The sequence below is a fragment of the Gavia stellata genome, chromosome 35, assembly GCF_030936135.1.
Source record: "Gavia stellata isolate bGavSte3 chromosome 35, bGavSte3.hap2, whole genome shotgun sequence".
Taxonomy (NCBI): Eukaryota; Metazoa; Chordata; class Aves; order Gaviiformes; family Gaviidae; genus Gavia; species Gavia stellata.
The window spans coordinates 177,892-198,801 of NC_082628.1; the positions used below are offsets into that span (position 1 = coordinate 177,892).

The window sequence follows — 20,910 nt, forward strand, 5'->3', positions numbered from 1 at the left end:
CTGGAGGAGGATCAGGGTGATGCTGGAGGGGAGCTGGGGGTGATGCTGGAGGGGGATCAGGGTGATGCTGGAGGGGGTTCGGGGTGATGCTGGGGGGGTGAGGCTGGTGGGGATCAAGGGGTGATGCTGGGGGGGCTGATGCTGGGGGGGATCAGGCATAATGCTGGAGGGGAATTGGGGGGGTGAGGCTGGAGGGGATCAAGGGGTGATGCTGGAGGAAGATCAGGGTGATGCTGGAGGGGGATCGGGGTGATGCTGGGGGGTGATGCTGGTGGGGATCAAGGGGTGATGCTGGAGGAGGATCAGGGTGATGCTGGAGGGGGATCGGGGTGATGGTGGGGGGTGATGCTGGTGGAAGATCAGGGTGATGCTGGAGGGGGATTGGGGTGATGCTGGGGTGGGATCGGGGTGATGCTGGAGGGGGATCGGGGTGATGCTGGGGGGTGATGCTGGTGGGGATCAAGGGGTGATGCTGGAGGAGGATCAGGGTGATGCTGGAGGGGGATCGGGGTGATGCTGGGGGGTGATGCTGGAGGAGGATCAGGGTGATGCTGGAGGGGGATTGGGGGGGTGATGCTGGAGGGGACCGGGGCGGGGGGGGATGATTCTGGAGGGGGGCCACTAAGATGCTGGAGGGGGCCGGGATGGGGGGGAGCTGCCGAAGCGGGGCCGCAGCCCCCTCGCCGGGCTCTGCCCCCCCTCGCCCCCCGGCGCTGCCTCCTCCCTCCGCCCGCCGCCTCCTCCCGGCCCTGGGCGGGGTTTGGCCCCGGCTCCGGGAGATGGTGGAGCCGGTGTGAGCGGCACCGGGGCTGCAGCCGGCTGCGGCCCCCCCCTGGCCCCAGCCCCGGGGGGGACCCCGGGCCCCCCCCACCCCCCGGCCCAGCCATGCCCGCCGGCAGCAACGAGCCCGATGGGATCCTCAGCTACCAGGTGGGGGGCAGCGGCACGGGGGGGGGGGATGCCCGCTCCCCCCGGGCGGGCCGTGCCGCCGGTGCGGCCGGAGGATGCTCCGTGGCTGTTCACTGCGGCATTTCCGATGGCGGGGGGGGGACCCGGGGGAGCGGTGGGGTGGGGTGCATGGGGGGGGCAAGGCGTCTGCAAGGGGGGGGCGGGAGGGGGCGTAAGGGGGGCGCGGGGGGGGTGGGTGGTGAAGGGCATCTGCAAAGGGGGGGGGGTGTAAGGGGGTGGTGGGTGTCTGTAAAACGGGGCGCCGGGGATGTGCGAGGGGGTGCCAGGGCGCTGAAGGGGGGTGCAAGGCATCAGGAAGGCATCTGCAGAGCGGAGGGGCGGGGGCGCAAAGTGGGGGGCGAGGGGTGCTCAAGGTGGGTGGGGGAGAGGCGTGAGGAGGGGAGGAAGGCACCTGCGGGGTGCCTGCTGGGGGGCTCCCCGCTGGGCCCCCCTTGTCCCTTCCTCCGCATCTGGCTGTGACCCCCGGGCGATGCCGCAGGGCCTTGGGAGGGGGGACAAAGGCCACTGTCCCCACAGAGCCACCCAGTCACCGGGGGGGGCTCAGCTATTGTCCCCACCAGGCACTTGCACGGGTGCGCCCGGTGCTGGGGTGCAGGCAGGAGGCAGCTGGGTGGTCCCCCCATCTTTCAGCATCTCCTTGTCCCCGGGAGGGCCTGCCCGTCCCCCCACTGCACCCATGGGACCTGGCTGGAGGAGCTGCTCTCGGTGGCAAACGAGAGGTGGGGAATTGATTAAATTATCTGCCCTGAAATTACAGCTCACGGGAAAGAGTGAAAGGACTTTCCGTCTCCCCCAGCAAGGGATGACAGTCACAGCCTGGCGACGCTCGGCCGTGATCTGTGTCCCCCACATCGCAGCCCCACTTCGGGGCAAAGCACCTGGGCCCAGTCCCCGTCACAGCTCAAATCCTGGCCCAGGAGCTGGAGGGGTCCCCACGGCGGGACGGTGCTGACCCCCACAACAGCAAAGGAGGGAGCCGCGGGGATGGTGGCTTTGTCCGGGCAGGATGAAGATGGAGAGGGGCGAGGAGGGGCTCCCAGTTTGTCCCCATTCACGCAGTTACCCTCATCCCATAATAACACTGGGATCAGTGTTATTAGTTACACTTCAGGCGAGATTAATTGCGTTAATCCTCCCTCTGGCTGCCAGTGGCGGGTCCTGCTTGTGTGTGACAGGACAAGGGGGCCGGGACGCAAGGTTTGCCTGCGTGTGTGATGCTTTCGGCTTCCCCCAGCACCAGGAGGACTCAAAGCTGGACCTGAACCTCTGCTTTGTGCTTTTCCTCATCCTCAATTACGCCAAAGCTTCCCCAGGGAAAGCTTTTTCTTTCCTAACCAGAGGAGTTGCACTGAGACAGGTAAACTGAGGTAGGATGCTCAAAAATCCCTCTCTCGCTCCTGCTGGGACAAAAAAACCACAGTAGAATAATAAGTTGGAGAAGTTTTCTTGAGATGGACGTGGGGAGAGGATGCATCGAGCTTGTCACACAAAGGGATTCACTGCAGCCGTGTCAAAACGGGCTTTCCTCCTTTGCTCCAGTGATTTCTGATTTCATTTTTACAAGCAATTACTGCTCTCAGCCTCCCAACAAAAGCAGCTTCGAAGCAGCCAACCGGAGCTTTGTGCTTAGGAAATAGTGAAGCGGAACAACTCTGGCTGCTCCAAAACTCCAAAGTGAGCGATGCAAAGCTCGGCATCCCCTTGCCCAGCCCAGTTTTGACAATGTGATGTTTTCCAGGCACCTGTCAGCAGCGGAGAAGGACGGAGAGGGAAGGCAAAGCGTCTGCAAGTGCTGGTGCCCATGCTGGGATGGGATAAACTGCTTTCCGGAGGCTTCTCTCCTTCCTGCTCCATCCCATCCCAAGTCCGCGGGTCTACCACCCCGCGGCTCTGTGAAACCCTTAACTCCTCCAGCAATTTCCTCAACGAAATAAGTGCTCCGAGTCCATTTGAGTGGCCTAACCGGGACCGAGTGAGTTCTGAGCGGGGCCCTTTCCTTCGGTGGCATCTCCGCGCAAGGCTTGCCGCGATTTTGAGGATGCTGCAATGGAAGGGCAATGGGATGCTGGGAACATCTTGCCGTGGAGCCGGAGGTGCCCACTTGTCCTGTTTCCTCCTATGTTTGCTCCTGAAGCTTTGATACTAAATAATAAAAAAGCAGTGGGGATCCGAGCTTGGATCACGATGGGATTTTAACTGATTAGACCTCGGTGTCACCTTCCTTCGCCGTGTTATTTTACACCCCGTGTCGCCTTTCAGGGCAAGCCGGGCAGTTAACCTTTGTGCCGAGCAGCGCCGGGGAGGAAGTTCATTAGAGCAAATGAATTTGTAGGATGGAAGTGACGGATTAGCTCAGCTTGGAAAATGAAGTAGAGCTGGTGATAGCTGGTGGAAACGAGGATAGTGAAAAATGTCGCTTGTCTGGACATTTCCGTACCATGCTAGGACTTGGTCTCGCTAATGAGGATTTATTGAAGCACCAAAGGGATGGAGGCCGTGCCAAAGCAAGACCTTCCTGAAATGCCCTGATTTTTGGCAGGAAATTTTGATGCGAATCAGTGCTGCCCCGTAACGGGTATTTCCCCAAGGCTTTGCACCTCACTCGTATTTTGGCAGCTTGTGCTTTTAAATACACCCAAACGCTGCTTATGCCTTTTGGCCCAGCAGGATGGGGCGTTTACGCCCCTTTTCTCTATTCCGGCTAGTTTTTGCTCAAAACAGAGTTGGTTTCTCCCCATCCACTAAGTTTTCCAAGCGGGAAGAGTCCTGGGGTGCGTGGCTTTAAATCACTGCCTGGATCCGCATCACCGATTGTGATGCCATAAACGGTCACTTGTTGTGTCTCTGGAGTTGGTGCACACTGGGTGCCACTGAGCTCCTCTCGGTGAGAGCTGTCCAGGTGTCCCGGGGGACGCTGGCCCCCTGATTGATCTGGAGGTTCAATTATCCCCCCAAACCGGTGACCGACGTGAGGATGAACCAGAACGGGGCTTACAAAATGACACTTCTGGAAGAGTTACAGGTAGCACAACCGGGGCTCTGCCGAGGGGCTGAGTATCCCCCAAACAGGGGGAAAACTCTCCCCGAAATCCCATTGGCATTTCCCTGGGGGGCAGATGGATGGGCAGGGGGAGATGCTTTGCACTGGGGAGGGCTGCCGGGGGCAGGTTTAGCATCCCTGGTCGCAGCATGGAGGCAAAACGGTGTCTAAGAGAGAAGGATACTTTCCCGGTGTCGCCCGTGGGGTGTTTGCAAGCTGCGACTCCCAAATCACTCCATTTATTCCCACTCTGACACCCATGTAACACGCTCGAGCTTGTGGTGTTATTTAAATTGCAATTTTATTTAAATTGTGATTTAAAGCAGTTTTATTAAGCCCTTTCATCCCGTACCTTTTCTGAGGTTGGGGTTTGGGTCTTTTTGGCAAATCCGGAGGGGAGGAGATGCGTTGCTAAGAAGGGACGGAGGGTGGCGGAGGCTGTCATCGGCGAGGGGACGGGAAAGCCACAGGCGCGTGATAATCCGGCTGCCGGGTAACGTGGGCGAGTCCCGGGAGCTGGCGGGGAGGTATCAACAAGTCGGCTTTGAAATTAGTACTCAGGGACCAGCAAACTCATTTCCAGACAGGAGCATTTGTTCCTCTTGCTCGTCAAATTAACCGGTGACCGGGAGGCGTGCGCTTTCCCGAGCATCGCTGCCGCGTGGTGGCAGGTGATGCTGTTCAGTTGAAGGAGGAATTTGGGGGATAAAAAGCAGATTTCACGTTAGCGTTTGCAGCTTAAATTGTAATAAGTTATTTGTTGTCTCTATTTTTTTAATAAGTCTTTATGGTTAATGCATCATTGTTAGTACAACGGGCAGCGTAAGCCCGTGCGGCATTTGAAGTTTTACTTGAAAATTACAACTTTGGTTGTTTTGGGCTGTTCCCCAGCGCACGGTGTAGCTCTTGCTTCTTGAATTTCGTCCAACAGCCCTGCCGGTTCTCCCAGTTTTCTTGGTATTTTGCTCTTCTTCAAAGTTCAGTTTCAGAAATCGGGCAACTGGGTGTGAATCTTGGTGTATTTTATTTGTTTGAATAGTTTTTGGTCGCTGTGATGATGGCAACAGGCTTGCAAAGATGAACCTCATCAATTCAATAGTCCCAAACCTTCCCCTTTGCGCCTTTAATAAAGGAATAATTTGAAAACCAATGAAAACTAAAAGGTATTTGGGCATTGCAGAGTTTTTCTCTGCATGGGTGAACAGATTTTGGTTTTCTTGGATTAGTTACTGCCCATGCAGGCACGGAAGGAGAAACAGAGCGGTGGTAACATATTTTCTGTAGTATTTAAGACATGCATAGCAATTAAAAGACAAAGTGCATCCTAAATAGGGGGAAAAAGATAACAAGTGTTTCCTGGAGGCCCTTCTTCAAGCCACACTTGTGACTCGAGTGTGAGACGAGGTTGGGTTGTTATTTCTTTGAATGCGGTGATCCTGGTAATCCCCTTCCGCAGCCCTGGTGGCAAGGGGAAAAGAGAAGCAGAAAGACGTCTTTCTGTTCGCTCCTGTAGTTCTCCTTCAGCTTTTAAGGCACAAATGCTCTTCAGGAAGCACTGGCAGTGGTATGTCAGCCGAGGAGGGCATTAGCTCTCAGCCCTTGGCTTTTGCAAGGAGAAAAATCATGTTTTCCATGGAAAGTGCGCTTGCACCAAGGAAAGCCGGAGCCTCGTTGGGCTGAAAGAGAAGCTTAGCCCTTGCAGGTTCTTGAGGACCTTTGGAGGTTGTTGGTGGCCATCTCCTGTGGCCAAGTGCCATCTAGTGAGTCCTGCAGGTATCACATCTGGAGACTGAAACTTGCTGTGATCACAAGTGCACGTTGTTGGGTTTTTTCCAGTTTGGAAATCCACTTTTTTTTTCCTTTTTTTTTTTTTTTTAAGTAATGGAACCGCAAGAACAATGCTGGAGGGTTTTTTTTTGTCTGAAACACTCTGCTCTCTCCCCCTGTAGTAAATATTTCCAGACTCACATTGTATACAATATAGGTGATGTTATGAGCCAGCAGTGTGCCCAGGTGGCCAAGAAGGCCACCGGCATCCTGGCCTGTATCAGAAATGGTGTGGCCATCAGGAGCAGGGAGGTGATCGTGCCCCTGTACTCGGCGCTGGTGAGGCCGCACCTCGAATGCTGTGTTCAGTTTTGGGCCCCTCACTCCAAGAAGGACATTGAGGTGCTGGAGCGTGTCCAGAGAAGGGCGACGGAGCTGGTGAGGGGTCTGGAGCACAAGTCTGATGAGGAGCGGCTGAGGGAGCTGGGGGTGTTCAGTCTGGAGAAGAGGGGGCTGAGGGGAGACCTTATCGCTCTCTACAACTGCCTGAAAGGGGGTTGTGGTGAGGTGGGTGTTGGTCTCTTCTCCCAAGTGACAAGCGACAGGACAAGAGGAAACGGCCTCAAGTTGCGCCAGGGGAGGTTCAGGCTGGATGTTAGGAACAATTTCACCACTGAGAGAGTGGTGAAGCACTGGCAGAGGCTGCCCAGGGAGGTGGTGGAGTCACCATCCCTGGAGGTGTTCAAGGAACGTGTGGACGTGGCACTGTGGGACATGGTTTAGTGGGCACGGTGGGGTTGAGTTGATGGTTGGATTTGATGATCTTACGGGTCTTTTCCAACCCTATTGATTCTGCGATTCTGTGATTCTGTTTTAATTGGTTATGGGAAGAAAACCCTTCTACAAGTCCGTGTTTTTAGGTCCGTGCCTGGAGGAGGAGGCATGTAGAGGCATGATGCTCATAGACTTGCGTAGAGGCAGGGGTGGATGATGACCAGGAGGACGTAAGGGAGCTCTATACACCCAGTCTCAACTTTTACCTTCTTCTCATTGCTAAACAGAGACATGACGAAGAGGCAGTGATTGACCAGGGAAGAACAAGCAATGTTGTCAATATTCACTATGAGAAGGAGGAGTTGGAAGGTGAGTCTCTTCTGAGATGCTGGTAGAGGGGCCACCAGCCCGGCGCCTTTTCCCGTTGCACAAAGTCCCTACAACGTCCCTCACTCGGTGTGACATCATGTGCAGCAAAACGTGCTGTGCTTCTTAATAAAGCAGCACAGTTATTTTCACGTGTTTTAATATTACGGCTTTTCAACAGAGGGAAAAAGCCCCCGCGGAGGTCATGGTGTGAGCTTTAGCCATGGGGCTGGATAATTCACGGCTTGTTTACTCGCAGAGGCTGCTCCTGGCTTGGAGAGGTCAGGAGAATAATTGGACAGCTGCAGGCGCGAGGCTGTGCTTTTCTTCTTTTCTTCTGGAGTTCCTTATCATGGGACTGATTGGATCTTCTCTTGTTGCCTTGTGCCATACAAAGATTTTAAAAAGAATTCCCTTCTGTTGCTGCTTAATGAGCAAGGCTGAGTGTTGGCCAGCCCAAGCTGGAATTTGAGAAGAGGTTGGATGCTTTCAGGGCACTTTTGGGTGACCCGGAGCCATCACTTCTTGTTGCTCTGTTGTTGCAAAGTTCGAGTAAAATAGACTTGGAAAAAAGGAGGTTCAATGAAAATAAAATTAAGAGAAGTTGGTGTTTCTCCTGGGATTTAGCTGTGGCTTAGCAAAGGCACTGCACATGTCAACCATCACCGCAATGCCAAAAGTGCTGCAAATGCTGGTTTTTCACAGGCCACCGGACCCTGTATGTGGGTGTGCGGATGCCACTGGTGAGGCAGAGCCACCGGCATCACCGACCCCACAGCCAGAAGCATCGGAAACGGGAACGAGAGAAGGACTCTGCCCCGACGGAGCAGGGCTACCACTGTAAGTCCCGCCTCCGCATTCACTAAACTCCTCGGGGCTTCGTGGGTGCTTGAGGTCTTCTGCAAGCAGGTCCATGTGGCTAGTTTGAGTGACTTGCTGTTCTTCCGAGGGAAAGTGGCATTATTTAACAAGACCCTCTTTTTCAAAACTTCCATAATTTTCTTTTTGAGGTAGTTAAATGTATAATGGATTTAGGCTCATCTTCCTCAGCGGGATGCCTGCTTTAAAAATGGAAATGTGGGGAAGGAAAGCTGCCCATCCTTGTGCAGGGGTGGAATAGATGCTTCTCCTTCTCCGTGGCTCTGTGCAAGCCCCGACAGAGCCAGGGGAGAGGGGCCGGCCCAATATTTGTGGCTGAACTGGTGCCGATCTGATGCCCGCTTTGCACGTGAGCGTGATGGGCCGTATTCGAGCGTGGTAACGGGACGGGTCTCTGTGTTCTGCCCCCAGGCACCCCATCCCAGCGGGTGCAGTTTATCCTCGGGACTGAGGAGGATGAGCAGCATGTCCCTCACGCCTTGTTCACTGAGCTGGATGAGATCTGCGTGAAAGAGGGCGAAGATGCCGAGTGGAAGGAAACGGCAAGGTAAATCCCTGCTGCCGGCTGCAGTGGGAGAGGAGTCCCTGCGCCGGCAGTGCACGCGGGCTCTGCTTTCCGTTCTGCAGCACGCGAAGCTTTTGCAGCTGTAGGTGCTGATGCGAGGAGCCGTCTCCTCTTGCTACCTGTAGCTCTGTTAAAGGGGTTGGAGAGCTGGGGCTGTTTCCTTGCAATGGGGCTGACCACACCCGATGTCCGCAGGTGGCTGAAGTTTGAGGAGGATGTGGAAGACGGCGGTGAGCGTTGGAGCAAGCCCTATGTGGCCACACTGTCCTTGCACAGCCTCTTTGAGCTGAGGAGCTGCATCATCAATGGCACGGTGCTGCTGGACATTAGTGCCAACAGCATCGAAGAGATTGCAGGTACCGTAGGTGCTGCGTCCCTCTGGGAATGGCCAAGCTTGGCTCGCCGCTGTGCCCTTCACTCCCAAATCAAACCCTGCCCCAATGGCGGGTCCTTTTCCAGAAGTCCCGCTGTGTTTTTAAGTCTTGAGTTGTTTTTGGATGTAGACTGGGCATGCAACAGTCCCACCAGCTTTTTCTTCCAATATGGGATCCTTTTGACAGCAATTTGTGGGGTTAGAGAAACGATTAGAGACTATTCTCCAGCCAAAAAGGAGTGTGTGTCAGGGCTTAGCTCTTAGAAATACGGAGTCTGCGTAAGAGCTGAACCTCCTTAAATAAAGTATTTATTACAAGCCATTTCCTCACACTCCTTTTTTTCTTTTGCCTTAACATCTAGGACTTAAGAGTTTTAAAGGCAGAGTTTATCTGGCAGATGACCAAGCAGTATATTTTTGTGGGGAAGATAATTGAAGATAATTGAAAAAGCAGCTTTGGAGAAATTATCTTTGACTGGCAGGTCTCCATTGAGCCTTTTCAAGAGCTGGAGAAGTCGGAGCCGTTCTTAGCACATTTCTCCCTGGGCTCAGCAAATTGTAGTCGATCGGCCAAGGAAACTCTGGAAAAGTCTGTGCTATAGATGGCTTATAATTTGGTTAAATGTGTAGGGTCAGACAGAAAGGCCGGATCGGGCAAGAAAATGCCATTATTTAGAATGGGAAATAATGATCTTAGCAGAGTGATGAATCAGCACTTTGATGATGGTTTTTAGCAAAAGAAAATTGTTGCTTTTGCTGTAAAGGCTGACCTGTATTAAAATGTCTTGCTAAGCAAGGCTGAGCCCGTGTAAGGGTATCCTGCATGGCACAGCCTTCCCCGGGGGCTTTGGGGTCAGGACTTGTAGGGTTTCTTCTCTGATGGCTTCATTTCCCTTTGCCATGCCCAGACCTGATCCTGGGCCAGCAAGAACAATCCACGGAGTTTGACGAGCACATGCGGGCAAAAGTTCGAGAAGTTCTTTTGAAGAAGCACCACCATCAGAACGAGAAGAAAAGAAACAACCTTCTCCCCATCGTCCGCTCGTTTGCTGATGTAAGCAAGAAGCAGGCAGACCTGCACCTCCTCGACAAGCCAGGTGAGGGTTCCTGCAGGGCTTTGGCACCCAGTGAAGGTTTCTGTAGGGCTTTGGCACCTGGTGAAGGTTCCTGCAGGGCTTTGGCACCCGGTGAAGGTTTCTGTAGGGCTTTGGCACCTGGTGAAGGTTCCTGCAGGGCTTTGGCACCCGGTGAAGGTTTCTGTAGGGCTTTGGCACCTGGTGAAGGTTCCTGCAGGGCTTTGGCACCCGGTGAAGGTTTCTGTAGGGCTTTGGCACCTGGTGAAGGTTCCTGCAGGGCTTTGGCACCAGGAGAGGGTTTCTGCCAGGCTTTGGCACCAGGAGAGGGTTTCTGCCAGGCTCTGGCACCAGGTGAAGGTTTCTGCCAGGCTTTGGCACGATGAGAGGGTTCCTGCAGGGCTTTGGCACCCGGTGAAGGTTTCTGCCAGGCTTTGGCGGCAGGTGAAGGTTTCTGCAGGGCTTTGGCAGCAGATGAGGGTTTCTGCAGGGCTTTGGCCCCATTAAGTTTGTCCTAGCAAGGGAGAAGCATCCCAATTGCTCCTTGTCCGTCTTTCTGAGTGTCTTTCTTTTTTCTACCAGCTCAAACACTTACCCCTCATCCTTCTCCCACCACTGTGGAAGCTAAAAATGGGGTGAACCATGAGACCAGCGCAACGGATTTAAGCAAGGTGAGACACTCATAGCTTTCTTAGGCCTTCAGGGCCGAATTTGCTGTTGCAACCTTGGCTGCAGAGGGAGCTGCAGAGTGCTGTGGGCTTTGCTTTTGGGGTAATTGCCTGAAAATGGCTTGTCGTGCCCAGGCAGAGCTGCACTTCATGAAGAAAATTCCCAGCGGGGCTGAAGCGTCCAACGTGCTCGTAGGAGAGCTGGATTTCCTTCGCCAGCCCATCGTAGCATTTGTCCGCCTGACCCCGGCTGTCCTCCTCTCGGGCATGACGGAAGTTCCCATCCCAACAAGGTCTGAACGAGAAGCACAAAGTTTTTATTTCAACCCCCCCCAACAAAACATCAGATGGCATGCATCAGTTTGGCATCCCAAGGGAACAAGGCCAGCGGGAGCCAGCACGTTTCTGCCAGCCACGTCTCCTTGCCTTCATTTCCCCCTTCCCTGCTGTAGCTTTTAAACCCATTGGCCAACGTGAATGAGAGTTGGCCCCAAAATGAAATTTGCGATGGGTTTTGATGAATTTCCAATTCATCACCGGAGTCGGTGAGCCTCCGTGTCCCCTCTCGAGCCGTGCTCTGGGCTGGGAGCTGCCAGGGATTTCCTTGGGTGCTCTTTGAGCCATGACACGTTCGTTTCTCTCCTTTTGTTTGTCTTGCCCAGGTTCCTGTTTGTTTTGCTTGGACCAGAAGGAAAAGCCCATCAGTACCATGAGATCGGCAGGTCCATGGCTACTATCATGACGGATGAGGTGCGACGTGAGAAGGGATATCTCTGGGTCATTTTTGGCTTTCTTCACCTCTCCCTGTCTCTGTAGTAGTGAGGAAGAGCATTTGCTGTCCCCGCTGCCGGCAGCTCTCCAAATAGCCCACCCTTCGTTCGCACCCCAAAGCAAACACGCACGTTTGCATCACCCCACATCCTGGAGGCTGAAATCCCACCCGGGGTGCATCCTGCACCTCGTCCTTCTCCCCGGGGTCCCCAGCACGCTGTCCCCAGTGGTGGCATTGCCAGGGCCAGTAAAACTTGTCCTCTTTAAGCAAAAGGCTGCGGTGTGCCATGGGGGATGGGGGGCCTCGTGGAGGAGAGGATTACAAGGAACACGATGGACAGATTTTTCCCTTTGGGGGAATACTTCCTGCCATTGCCAGCAGGAAATTTGGGGGAAATTATCTTGCGTTTAGCCAAGTGCTTATTGCACTGCTTAGGGCATGCGAGATGGGTTGTCCTCTGAGCAGGTTGTCTCCTACGGGCAGGTTTTCCATGACGTCGCCTATAAAGCCAAGAACCGGGCTGACCTCGTGGCCGGCATCGATGAGTTTCTGGATCAGGTCACGGTCTTGCCGCCTGGAGAGTGGGATCCATCGATCCGAATCGAGCCCCCGAAAAACGTCCCTTCGCAGGTGGGTGCTGCGGCGGAGGGAGGCGCGAGGGGGACGGGCAGGACGGCAGGCAGCTGGGGATGCTGTTCAGGGCTCCAGATTCACAAGGTCCCTGTTTGACACAGTCACATGGCCAGACCAGAAGCAAAACAAGCCAGTGGTTACAAATAGCTGTCTTTCTTATTTCCATTTGAACAGGAAAAAAGGAAGATGCCAGGAGCTCTCGATGACAGTGCTTCTCACACCAAGCCGGAGAAGCACAGCGGTCCTGAACTGGAGCGGACGGGAAGGTGCGAGCTTTGATAGTTTGGGGTGTTTTTTTCTGCTTGCCTCCCAAATCTGAGCATGCACCTTGCCTTTGAGCAGGTTTTTGGGGTTTTTTGGTTCAGTGAAGGGGCTCCACATGCCCAGCTGGGTCCCTGGGCTGGGCAGGTGGGAGATGTGGGCAGCTGGGCTCAGCCACAGCATCAGTGCACACAGGTTTTCTTGATTTGGGGTGGAAGCAGATGTGCAAATACCTCCAGGTAGAGCTCTGCTGCTTCTCAGAGCAAGGGAGTGTTGCAGTAAGAGGGGATGGGCTCTCAGGTTAGGTCTTGTTTTTTCTTTTTTCTTCTTTTTATTTTTGTTGTTGGAGGGCATTTTGGCGTGCCTCAGTTTCTAGTGGGTGTAAAAAGGGAGAAGGAGACGGCTTCTTTTCAGCACTGAAAATTACTCCATGCTTGTGATTGCCCTTCTGCAGCCAAGAAAAGTCCATGTGGTCTTGCAGGAGAACTGTCTCTATTTTGTCCTTCTTCCAGGCTCTTTGGAGGTTTGATCCTGGATGTGAAGCGAAAAGCCCCGTGGTTCTGGAGCGACTTTCGGGATGGTCTGAGGCTGCAGTGTCTGGCGTCCTTCCTCTTCCTCTACTGTGCCTGCATGTCCCCTGTCATCACCTTCGGGGGACTGCTGGGGGAGGCGACCGATGGCCACATAGTGAGCAGCTCTCTCTGTTGGGTGGCACGGGGGAGGATAAAACTCATGCAAAAGTCCTTGCTGCAGTGAGTTTGCTCTGGGTTTTTTTTCCCCCTAATGCTTTCTGTACTCACTGCTGCCTCTCTTCCCCGGACAGAGTGCCATGGAGTCGCTGCTGGGCGCCTCCATGACCGGCGTGGTGTTTTCCCTCTTTGCTGGCCAACCTCTCACCATCCTCGGCAGCACCGGACCCGTGCTCGTCTTTGAGAAGATCCTCTACAAATTCTGCAAGTAAGGCTGGTTGCTGCGGCCGGGTGCTGTGAGAGCCTTCAGAAGGCAGCGGGGATGGAGAAAAGATGTTTGTCTTTCATTTCTCTCAGCGGCAGTTGTTCGACTGAAGTTGTCTTGTGTGTCACAGACGCTGCACGCTGCTGCTTTAGTATGTGATGGTGCGAGAGCCCTGGCTCTCTGAAGGATGGATGGGGTCATTTGGGGGTTTTAGGCTTAAAGCGAAGCAGCTGGAGGAGGAGAAACCACAAGGATGTGGATGCCCAAGATGGGCTGCACAAGGAAGAGGAGACAAATCACTCTGGTTTGGGAATGGGGGAAGATTTGCTTCCCTCTGAGTACAAAACAAGGCACTTTTTAGCCTGGTTGTTGCTGGAAGTGGAAATACAGTTTGCCCAAGTAGCCAAATAGTCTACTGCTGAAATGTTGTGAGTTTTGATGATTTCATTGAAAAAGTAAGAGTTTTTCATGTGAAATGGGTATTTTCCATGACAGTCCTTCTGCTGTGATGACTTCGGTGTGAGATGAACCACCCTTATTGCAATTTAAATTTATCATTAAGCCCCAACTTGGAGCCTCTTGCTGGCCTTTCCACCCTTGGTTTTATTTTGGTTTCCCAGGGAGTACACGCTCTCCTATCTCTCTCTGCGGGCATGCATCGGGCTGTGGACCGCCTTCTTCTGCATCGTGCTGGTGGCCACCGACGCCAGCTCTTTGGTGTGCTACATCACCCGCTTCACCGAAGAAGCCTTCGCCTCCCTCATCTGCCTCATCTTCATCTACGAGGCTCTAGAGAAGCTGAGTCACCTGCGGGAGACCTACCCTGTGCACATGCACAGCCAGCTCGACTTCCTCACCATCGACTAGTGGGTTTTTTCCTCCTAAAACGCCCCTGCCCCTTGGCAGGAGCTCAGGGCTGCACCTGCATCGCCTCTCCCTTACCCGTGTCTTGGCTTCTCTCCTCCCAGCTGTAAGTGTGAGGCACCGACGCATCCCAGCAATGAAACCCTGCGTTTCTGGGAGAGCAACAAGATCAACGTGTCTGGCATCGCCTGGGAAAACCTCACGGTGACCGTAAGTGCCCCGAGCCACTGCTTCCTCGTACCGCGGCCATGGGGTCCAGGGGCATTCGCGTGGTGCACAAGTCGGAGCCCTTCAGGTGGTGATGGGCTTCCAGCTGTGCTAGTGCTGCTCTGAAAAGTCATTGCTTAAATCTAATGGGTGGTTTTAACCCGCTTGGTCCTGGGAAGGAGAGTCCACCTTGTCCAGTCCACCTTGTGCCCAACATCGTGGGTAATAACTGTCCGCCTCCTCAACGCGGTGGCAGGACAATATTTCTGACCGGCAGCAGAAATAACCCCCTCGTTATGCGAGATTTCCTTGCCGCACGTGCACTGCCTTTGTGTCCTGACGCTCTGTTTCTCCAGGAGTGTCGGTATTTGCATGGAGAGTTTCAAGGACCTGCCTGTGGACCCAATGGCCCCTACACGCCTGACGTCCTCTTCTGGTGCTGCATCCTCTTCTTCTCCACCTTTGTGCTGTCGAGCTTACTGAAGAAGTTTAAGACCAGCCGATACTTCCCAACCAGAGTAGGTAGAAGACGGAGGCCAGCAGCAGTCTCCACGCTCATTTCCCAAAATGGCTTTCCTGGAGCACTAAGCAGTATTTGCCACCACTCGGTCGAGCTGGGAAACGTTGACCTTGAAGGCCAAGCTCTCCATCAGCGTGGACGTCCCTCACTCATTTCCATGAGCGCAAAAGGATCGTAGCATTTCCCACCTGCCTGGCGACCTGTCCTGGAGCCATCTCTTGCTCAGGCAGTGGGAAATCAGGTCTTCCACAGTTACTTTTTTTCACCTTCTGTGCATTATGTGCTCAAGGGGAAGGCTGATTCAGCTGAGGAGCTGCCATAGCAAACGACACTATTTCTTCCTTTTGAGGAACAAATGATGCCTCAGTGCCTTATTCCCGTTTTAGCTGTGAGCGTGGCTGTCGTGGCAGACATCTGCTTCCTTATTTTGTAATTTATTTTTTTTTTTAAGGTTTCAATTAAGACAACCCTTTTCCACCTAATTAAACGTTTTGTATTACCTGGCACCAGATCTCACAGGCAAAAACACAGCAACCGTATCTAACCAAGGGATTTGGCTGCATGTCCTCAGCGTGGAGGGATTTTGTTAACCGGTCTTAATGGCGTTGACGTCCCTCACTTTTCCATGTCATGTTGTGGCCCCCTTTGCGACGCCCCCTCAGCTCTGGTTTCTTGCCCCAGGTACGGTCCACAGTAAGCGATTTTGCTGTTTTCCTCACCATCGTCGTCATGGTGCTCATGGACTTCATGATTGGGATCCCATCACCGAAGCTCCACGTCCCCCATATGTTCAAGGTAACGGGGTGTTTTGGCAGGGAGCTGGTTTCAGCCCTTGGGGATGCCACAAGGTGATGCCGGGGCAGGACGGGGCTGAGTCCGGAGGAGACGCTGGTGGTGCGACCATCTCCTCTTCCGCCTCCAAGTGCATCGTTTCCTTCGGGAAAGGAGAAGACAGCCCCAAAACTAGATACCTCCAGGAGAAGTATCTGTAGGTGCTTGCAAAGAGGGCAGCGGCAGTGCTGAACCCCAGGGTGACGTGAAGCCAGGGCTGGGAGGTGCTCTGACATGGGAATGGAGGGGAAAAGCAAAGCCAGTGAGGTGGCTGGGCTGGGAGATGATGCTGATGTGTGTGCTTTGTTGCAGCCTACCAGAGACGACCGCGGGTGGTTCATCAGCCCCGTAGGACCCAACCCTTGGTGGACGGTGTTGGCTGCGCTCATCCCAGCTCTGCTCTGCACCATCTTGATCTTCATGGACCAGCAGATCACTGCTGTTATTGTGAACAGGAAGGAGCACAGGCTGAAGGTAAGGGGCTGCAAGAGATGAGCCCATCCCCAACCCACTCCGGGCTGCAGGCACGGGGAGAAGCTCCTATTCCAAATGCTTTGGGAAGGCATTGGTTTGGGAAAACGTCAGGCTGCGTGGCAGGATGCTCTCCTGCATTAATGATGACACAGGGAGCAAACGACAGGGAGTTCAGATGAGCAGCCTTTCAGAGGAGCAAATTAATCTTGGAGCAATAGAGAAGCGTGGTTTTGTTTTAAAATGTCAGCAGTGGATGGGGGATCGAATTGTGTTGACGCGCTGCCAGGGATAACTCAGAGTCACATCCTACTTGCAAGTGGTGGAAATTTCTTTATGAAGGAAAAAACCCGGTCTCTTTTTTTCTTTTGAGAAGTAGCTATCGCACAACCAAATCCACTTTGTCTGAACTCCTGCCACCTTTTCATGCAAGGGGCTTGCACAAAGAGCAGATACCTCCTTATTTGTTTCCGAGGCGTGTTTTAAATTCTCAAGAAGTTGACTTGCGCTCTAGCGGGGTTTGAGCCTGACTTGCGACGTTGTCCTTGCTCTTGTGCTGTGGGACGCTCATCTCCTTGTTTTGCTTCCCGCAGAAAGGATGTGGGTACCACCTGGACCTTTTCATGGTGGCCGTGATGCTCGGGGTGTGCTCCGTGATGGGGCTGCCCTGGTTTGTGGCTGCCACCGTCCTGTCCATCACCCACGTGAATAGCCTCAAAGTCGAGTCTGAGTGCGCAGCTCCAGGAGAACAACCCAAGTTTCTGGGGATACGAGAGCAGAGAGTCACTGGCTCCATGATCTTTGTGCTCATGGGCTGCTCTGTCTTCTTCACTTCTGTGTTAAAGGTAAGAGGAAAATGCAAAACACCCAACAGCCACGAGCTTTTTGGAGGTTACCCAAAACCAGTCCCCTCTCTCCAGGCCCGAGCAGCTGTGGAGCGGAGGAGGAGGTGATCCCAAACCTTGGGGCTTGACCCACAGTGGGAAGCAGCCTCCTCGCTTACGCTTTCCAGCCGTTCAGCACGTTATCGATGGCAATTTGCTCCCCCAAATGCCTCAGCACAGCCGTTCCAGTAGCTAAACACACTGAAATCATCTCCATGGGCTTCCTTGCGTGTTCCTCCCACAAGATAATCTCCTCGCTAGGCTAAGAGGAGGCACGTCGCTTTTGCTTGTTGCTACAAGAATAAGGAGAAAGGTTTTTCTACCGTCACAGAACGTGGCATATGGTAGCATGGTCGCCTGTTTTCCTCCAACCTTTCTGGAAGATAGGATTCTGCTGATGAAAGATAACTCCAACGTTCAGCCTAAAGCAGAGCGTTAGCTCACTCGCAGGCACAAAAGCTCTGCTGGTTAAAATCCGACACGTCTCTAACCCTGTGGAAACTGGAAAGCTGTAGGCAATTTGAGGCAGTGCCTGTAGAAGAGAGTGGTACTACTGACAATGCAATTTAAAAAAATAAATGATTGCATTCTTTCTTTCAGTTTATACCAATGCCTGTGCTTTACGGCGTCTTTCTCTACATGGGCGTGTCGTCACTCAGAGGAATTCAGGTACGGACTTTTTTACAGCGTGCAGCATGTCCGCTGCCTGGTATTTCATCTCCGTAGAAGCAGGAAAAAAGCAGCGGCATGGGAAAAAAACCTCTCGGAAAGCAAGCAATGAAAATATTTTGTGTACGAAAAAGATTGGAGGAGGCACAGGAGGTCTATAGGGCTGGGAGGACCGGGCAAGTTGAGCGCTCCCTGTTTAAACACAGGTTAGGGCAGGCCAGTGTTTGGTTAGGTGAAAATGGGGGAGTTGAGTGCACAGGGAAGGCAATTTCTACCACTGGTGGAAATCCTTGCTGGGGGATACAGTGGGCCAAGACAAGCTAATCATAGAATAACGTGGAATAATTGCACTTGGGTGGGCAGCTCTCCCAGCTGGTTTCTAGCTGGAGCGGAGGGAAAATGGGTGCTGCTCCCCGGAGGAGCATAGTGGGATCCACGGTTTCTCATGGCGAGCGAGATCCTGAAAACTCCCTCCACGTCTCAAGAGGGCCAGAAGCTTTCCGCAGTCCCAAGGTGGCAACTTTTCCACTTCGATTTTGCAGTTCTTCGATCGCTTGAAGCTGTTTTGGATGCCGGCGAAACACCAGCCGGATTTCATCTACCTGCGGCACGTCCCCTTGCGAAAGGTGCACTTCTTCACCGTGATCCAGCTGATCTGCCTCGTCCTGCTCTGGGCCATCAAGGTGTCCCGTGCCGCCATCGTCTTTCCCATGATGGTAAGAGGCGGTGCCGCTCGGCAGAGGGATGTTTGCCGCGTTGGAGTGAGATGTAGCACCACCTCTGGCCTCACCGCATCTTCCCTCTTATTCGTGCAGGTTTTGGCTCTCGTATTTGTCCGGAAAGTGATGGATTTCTGCTTCTCGAAGCGAGAGCTCAGCTTCCTGGATGACCTTATGCCAGAGAGCAAGAAGAAGAAGTTGGACGATGCCAAAAATGAAGCCAAAGAAGAAGAGGTAACGCTTGCTGGGCGCTCGGGGCTGGACATCTCCCTCGGGCTGTGAGATTGCCTGTTTCTAGCACAGCTTGTCTTTACATGTTGGGGCAAGATCAGAACTCAAGAGAAACAGATCCCACATCTTAACCTTTTTTTTCCTGAATGAGTAGTGAGCTTAACACTTGAATAGAGGTATAATTTTTTAAATGAGTCATTTATAATAACAGATGATGACCATGATGATGATGGAAAGATTGTCTCGTAATAGTGTTTTTAACCCCCCCAAACCGTTCAGAGTGAAAGGTCTTTACCCTGCTGCGCTAACAGCTAAAGCTGCCACGAGTCAGAAGGAGAGGGCAGCATGCAATGTTTTTGCTGGGTGTTTAGTTTATCTCCACTTGGATCCAAGACAGAGAACTTGATTTGTCCCTTTTTTCCGTCAGGAGTCCCAGAAAATGATGGAAGCTGCTGCTGCCAATTCAGTTCTGCTGAAACTGGGCAAGACCAGCAACTTGGATATCCCAAAGCAAAGCAGGGACAGGTAAAGCCCCACCAAGTGCCAGGACCCCCGGCAAGATTAGTTGGAAGGTGTTTGGCACAATTTTTTCCACTTGCATCTTTATTGAGCATCCCATAGAAAGCAGCGGTGGGAAAATCACATCTACGGGCAGGGCTGCAGGAGGGGATCGCAGGGCTCTGCCTCCAAGCAGAGTGGCTGCACAACTCCCATCTGACCCCAAAAAGTCGCATCCTCAGTGACTTTAGGGTAGCTGGAGATCCTCATACGTAAAAACGAGGAGTTGCAGGCATGATCTGTACCAGCAGTGGCTTAGGAGCCCACTCCAGGGCTAAACGCCCGCAAGAGCCTTTGCACGGAGCTGTAGCTCTGCAGCTCTCAGGCTTGCCTCGCAAAACTCCTCATCCAGCAAAACCTGCTGTGCTTATGCTGAGCTTGGATTCTCGGGGCCCCGCTGTTCCTCTTGCTGATGCTAACGCACTTGGTGGCATCAGTTCCCATAGTCACGGATTGCTCTGTAAAATATTTATTGCAGGACTGATCCTTCCGAGATTAATATCTCAGATGAGATGTCGAAAACGACTGTGTGGAAGGCTCTCACTATGAACACAGAAACAGTCTGAATCCGGGGAGGAAAGAGGTAAAGGATTGCATGTGAACGTGACCGTGCTCCTCTGCAAGCGACGGCGCATGCCTACGGTTTTCCCGTGTTTCGGCAGGCAGTGCCGAGCAAACGGCCCGTCCCTGGGAACAGGCAGCGAGGACCGTGGCATGCAAACCAGCTCGTCACTGCCAGGGTGATCCCACGAACAGGGTTGAACCAGCAGCAGCCGGCAGGTCTTCCACTGATGGTGCTCTCCCTCTTTTTGTCTTTTTCCCCCCAGTTTTGCTATTTAGGAGCCTCGGCTTTGAAGGGGAGGAGTGAGAACGTGACTCAGGGACGTGCCAACGCAGAGACGGGGAGAAACTGCTGTTTTCCAATCGGATTCCCATTAAAGCCATGCAGATGTTTTCAGTTCTCCTTGGTGTGCTTCAGGCATTCAGTATCTCTAGACCAGCAAACTGAGGTGCACATGCCAGTCAATGGGAGTTCGGTGTTGTGAAGCCTCCGTGTGTACGTGCGTGTGTTGTTGCGGTTTTGTAGTGGTAGAGGGACTGCTGCCGCTTTATCATTCAGTGCTATTTTTTTAATATCTAATTCCTCCTCTTCTTTCTCTTTTTTCCAAATATAAACTCTGAATGTACAAAATAATTTTCTGTTATATTTGACGCATTCTCCACTTTCTTCTTCATCACGACCAGGTTTTTGGTCTGGTTTGGGGTCATGGCTTGAATTCACTGTTTTATCTTTTACTGGTACAAGAGGGATGCTGTCTGTGGCGGGGCAGCGTAGAGAGCGTCCGAGAGCGGTTGGGCTATGGTGAAGGAAAAGCATTTGCCCCCTGTGCTCCATTTTTACATCTTTTCTTTTTTTTTTTCCTTTGCTTTGGCTCTGCCATCAGCCTAGAAGCTGCAAAATGCAGAAATGCCACCTTGTTGTCCCCTGGCTGTAAACTGAATATAAGGGAGCACTTAAAATCGAATACTTTGAATACGCAGTACGGTCATGGGAGCGGCCAGGTGAAGCCTGGGGCTCTGCGCCCCTGGGCTGCCCCTCCGTTGTTCCTCCACCTTCCTTCTTTTTACCTCCCTGGCACTCTAGTTTTTTGTTCTCCCCTGTCCTTGCAAAGTCTCTTCTCTCGCAGGGTGGGATGAGCCGGGAGGAAAGCGGCAAGATGCCTTTTCCTTCTCCCTTCCCCTGCCGCTATGCAGGAAGAAGCTGTGAAGCAGAGATGGCTCTCGTGCTCTCTTGAGGTTTTGGGGCGGGGGGTCGTTGGGCTGTGGTGTCACCTCAGGCAGATGCGGTCGAGTCGGCTGGC

At 53.2% G+C, this 20,910-nt stretch overlaps 1 protein-coding gene across 1 annotated transcript; it reads left to right on the forward strand.

Moving 5' to 3' along the window:
- Nucleotides 1-885: 885 nt before the first annotated feature.
- Nucleotides 886-19,614, forward strand: SLC4A8 (solute carrier family 4 member 8). Its single transcript, XM_059832672.1, has 24 exons — nucleotides 886-930; nucleotides 6,838-6,919; nucleotides 7,622-7,756; nucleotides 8,207-8,342; nucleotides 8,556-8,716; nucleotides 9,642-9,773; nucleotides 10,368-10,477; nucleotides 10,610-10,767; nucleotides 11,137-11,224; nucleotides 11,730-11,876; nucleotides 12,054-12,145; nucleotides 12,653-12,827; nucleotides 12,964-13,097; nucleotides 13,715-13,960; nucleotides 14,063-14,168; nucleotides 14,522-14,683; nucleotides 15,367-15,480; nucleotides 15,829-15,990; nucleotides 16,581-16,832; nucleotides 17,472-17,540; nucleotides 18,083-18,256; nucleotides 18,356-18,493; nucleotides 18,918-19,015; nucleotides 19,527-19,614. Exons 1-24 carry the CDS (start codon nucleotides 886-888, stop codon nucleotides 19,612-19,614), a joined length of 3,204 nt encoding a protein of 1,067 aa, XP_059688655.1.
- Nucleotides 19,615-20,910: the final 1,296 nt, after the last annotated feature.

What these genes read in the sequence shown, in the direction of transcription:
- SLC4A8 (XM_059832672.1), top strand. Translation starts at nt 886, where the DNA reads ATGCCCGCCGGCAGCAACGAGCCCGATGGGATCCTCAGCTACCAG. An exon ending in TGAGAAGGAGGAGTTGGAAG is followed by an intron (nt 6,920 to 7,621) that starts GTGAGTCTCTTC and finishes GGTTTTTCACAG; the next exon opens with GCCACCGGACCCTGTATGTG. An exon ending in ACGTCCCCCATATGTTCAAG is followed by an intron (nt 15,481 to 15,828) that starts GTAACGGGGTGT and finishes GCTTTGTTGCAG; the next exon opens with CCTACCAGAGACGACCGCGG.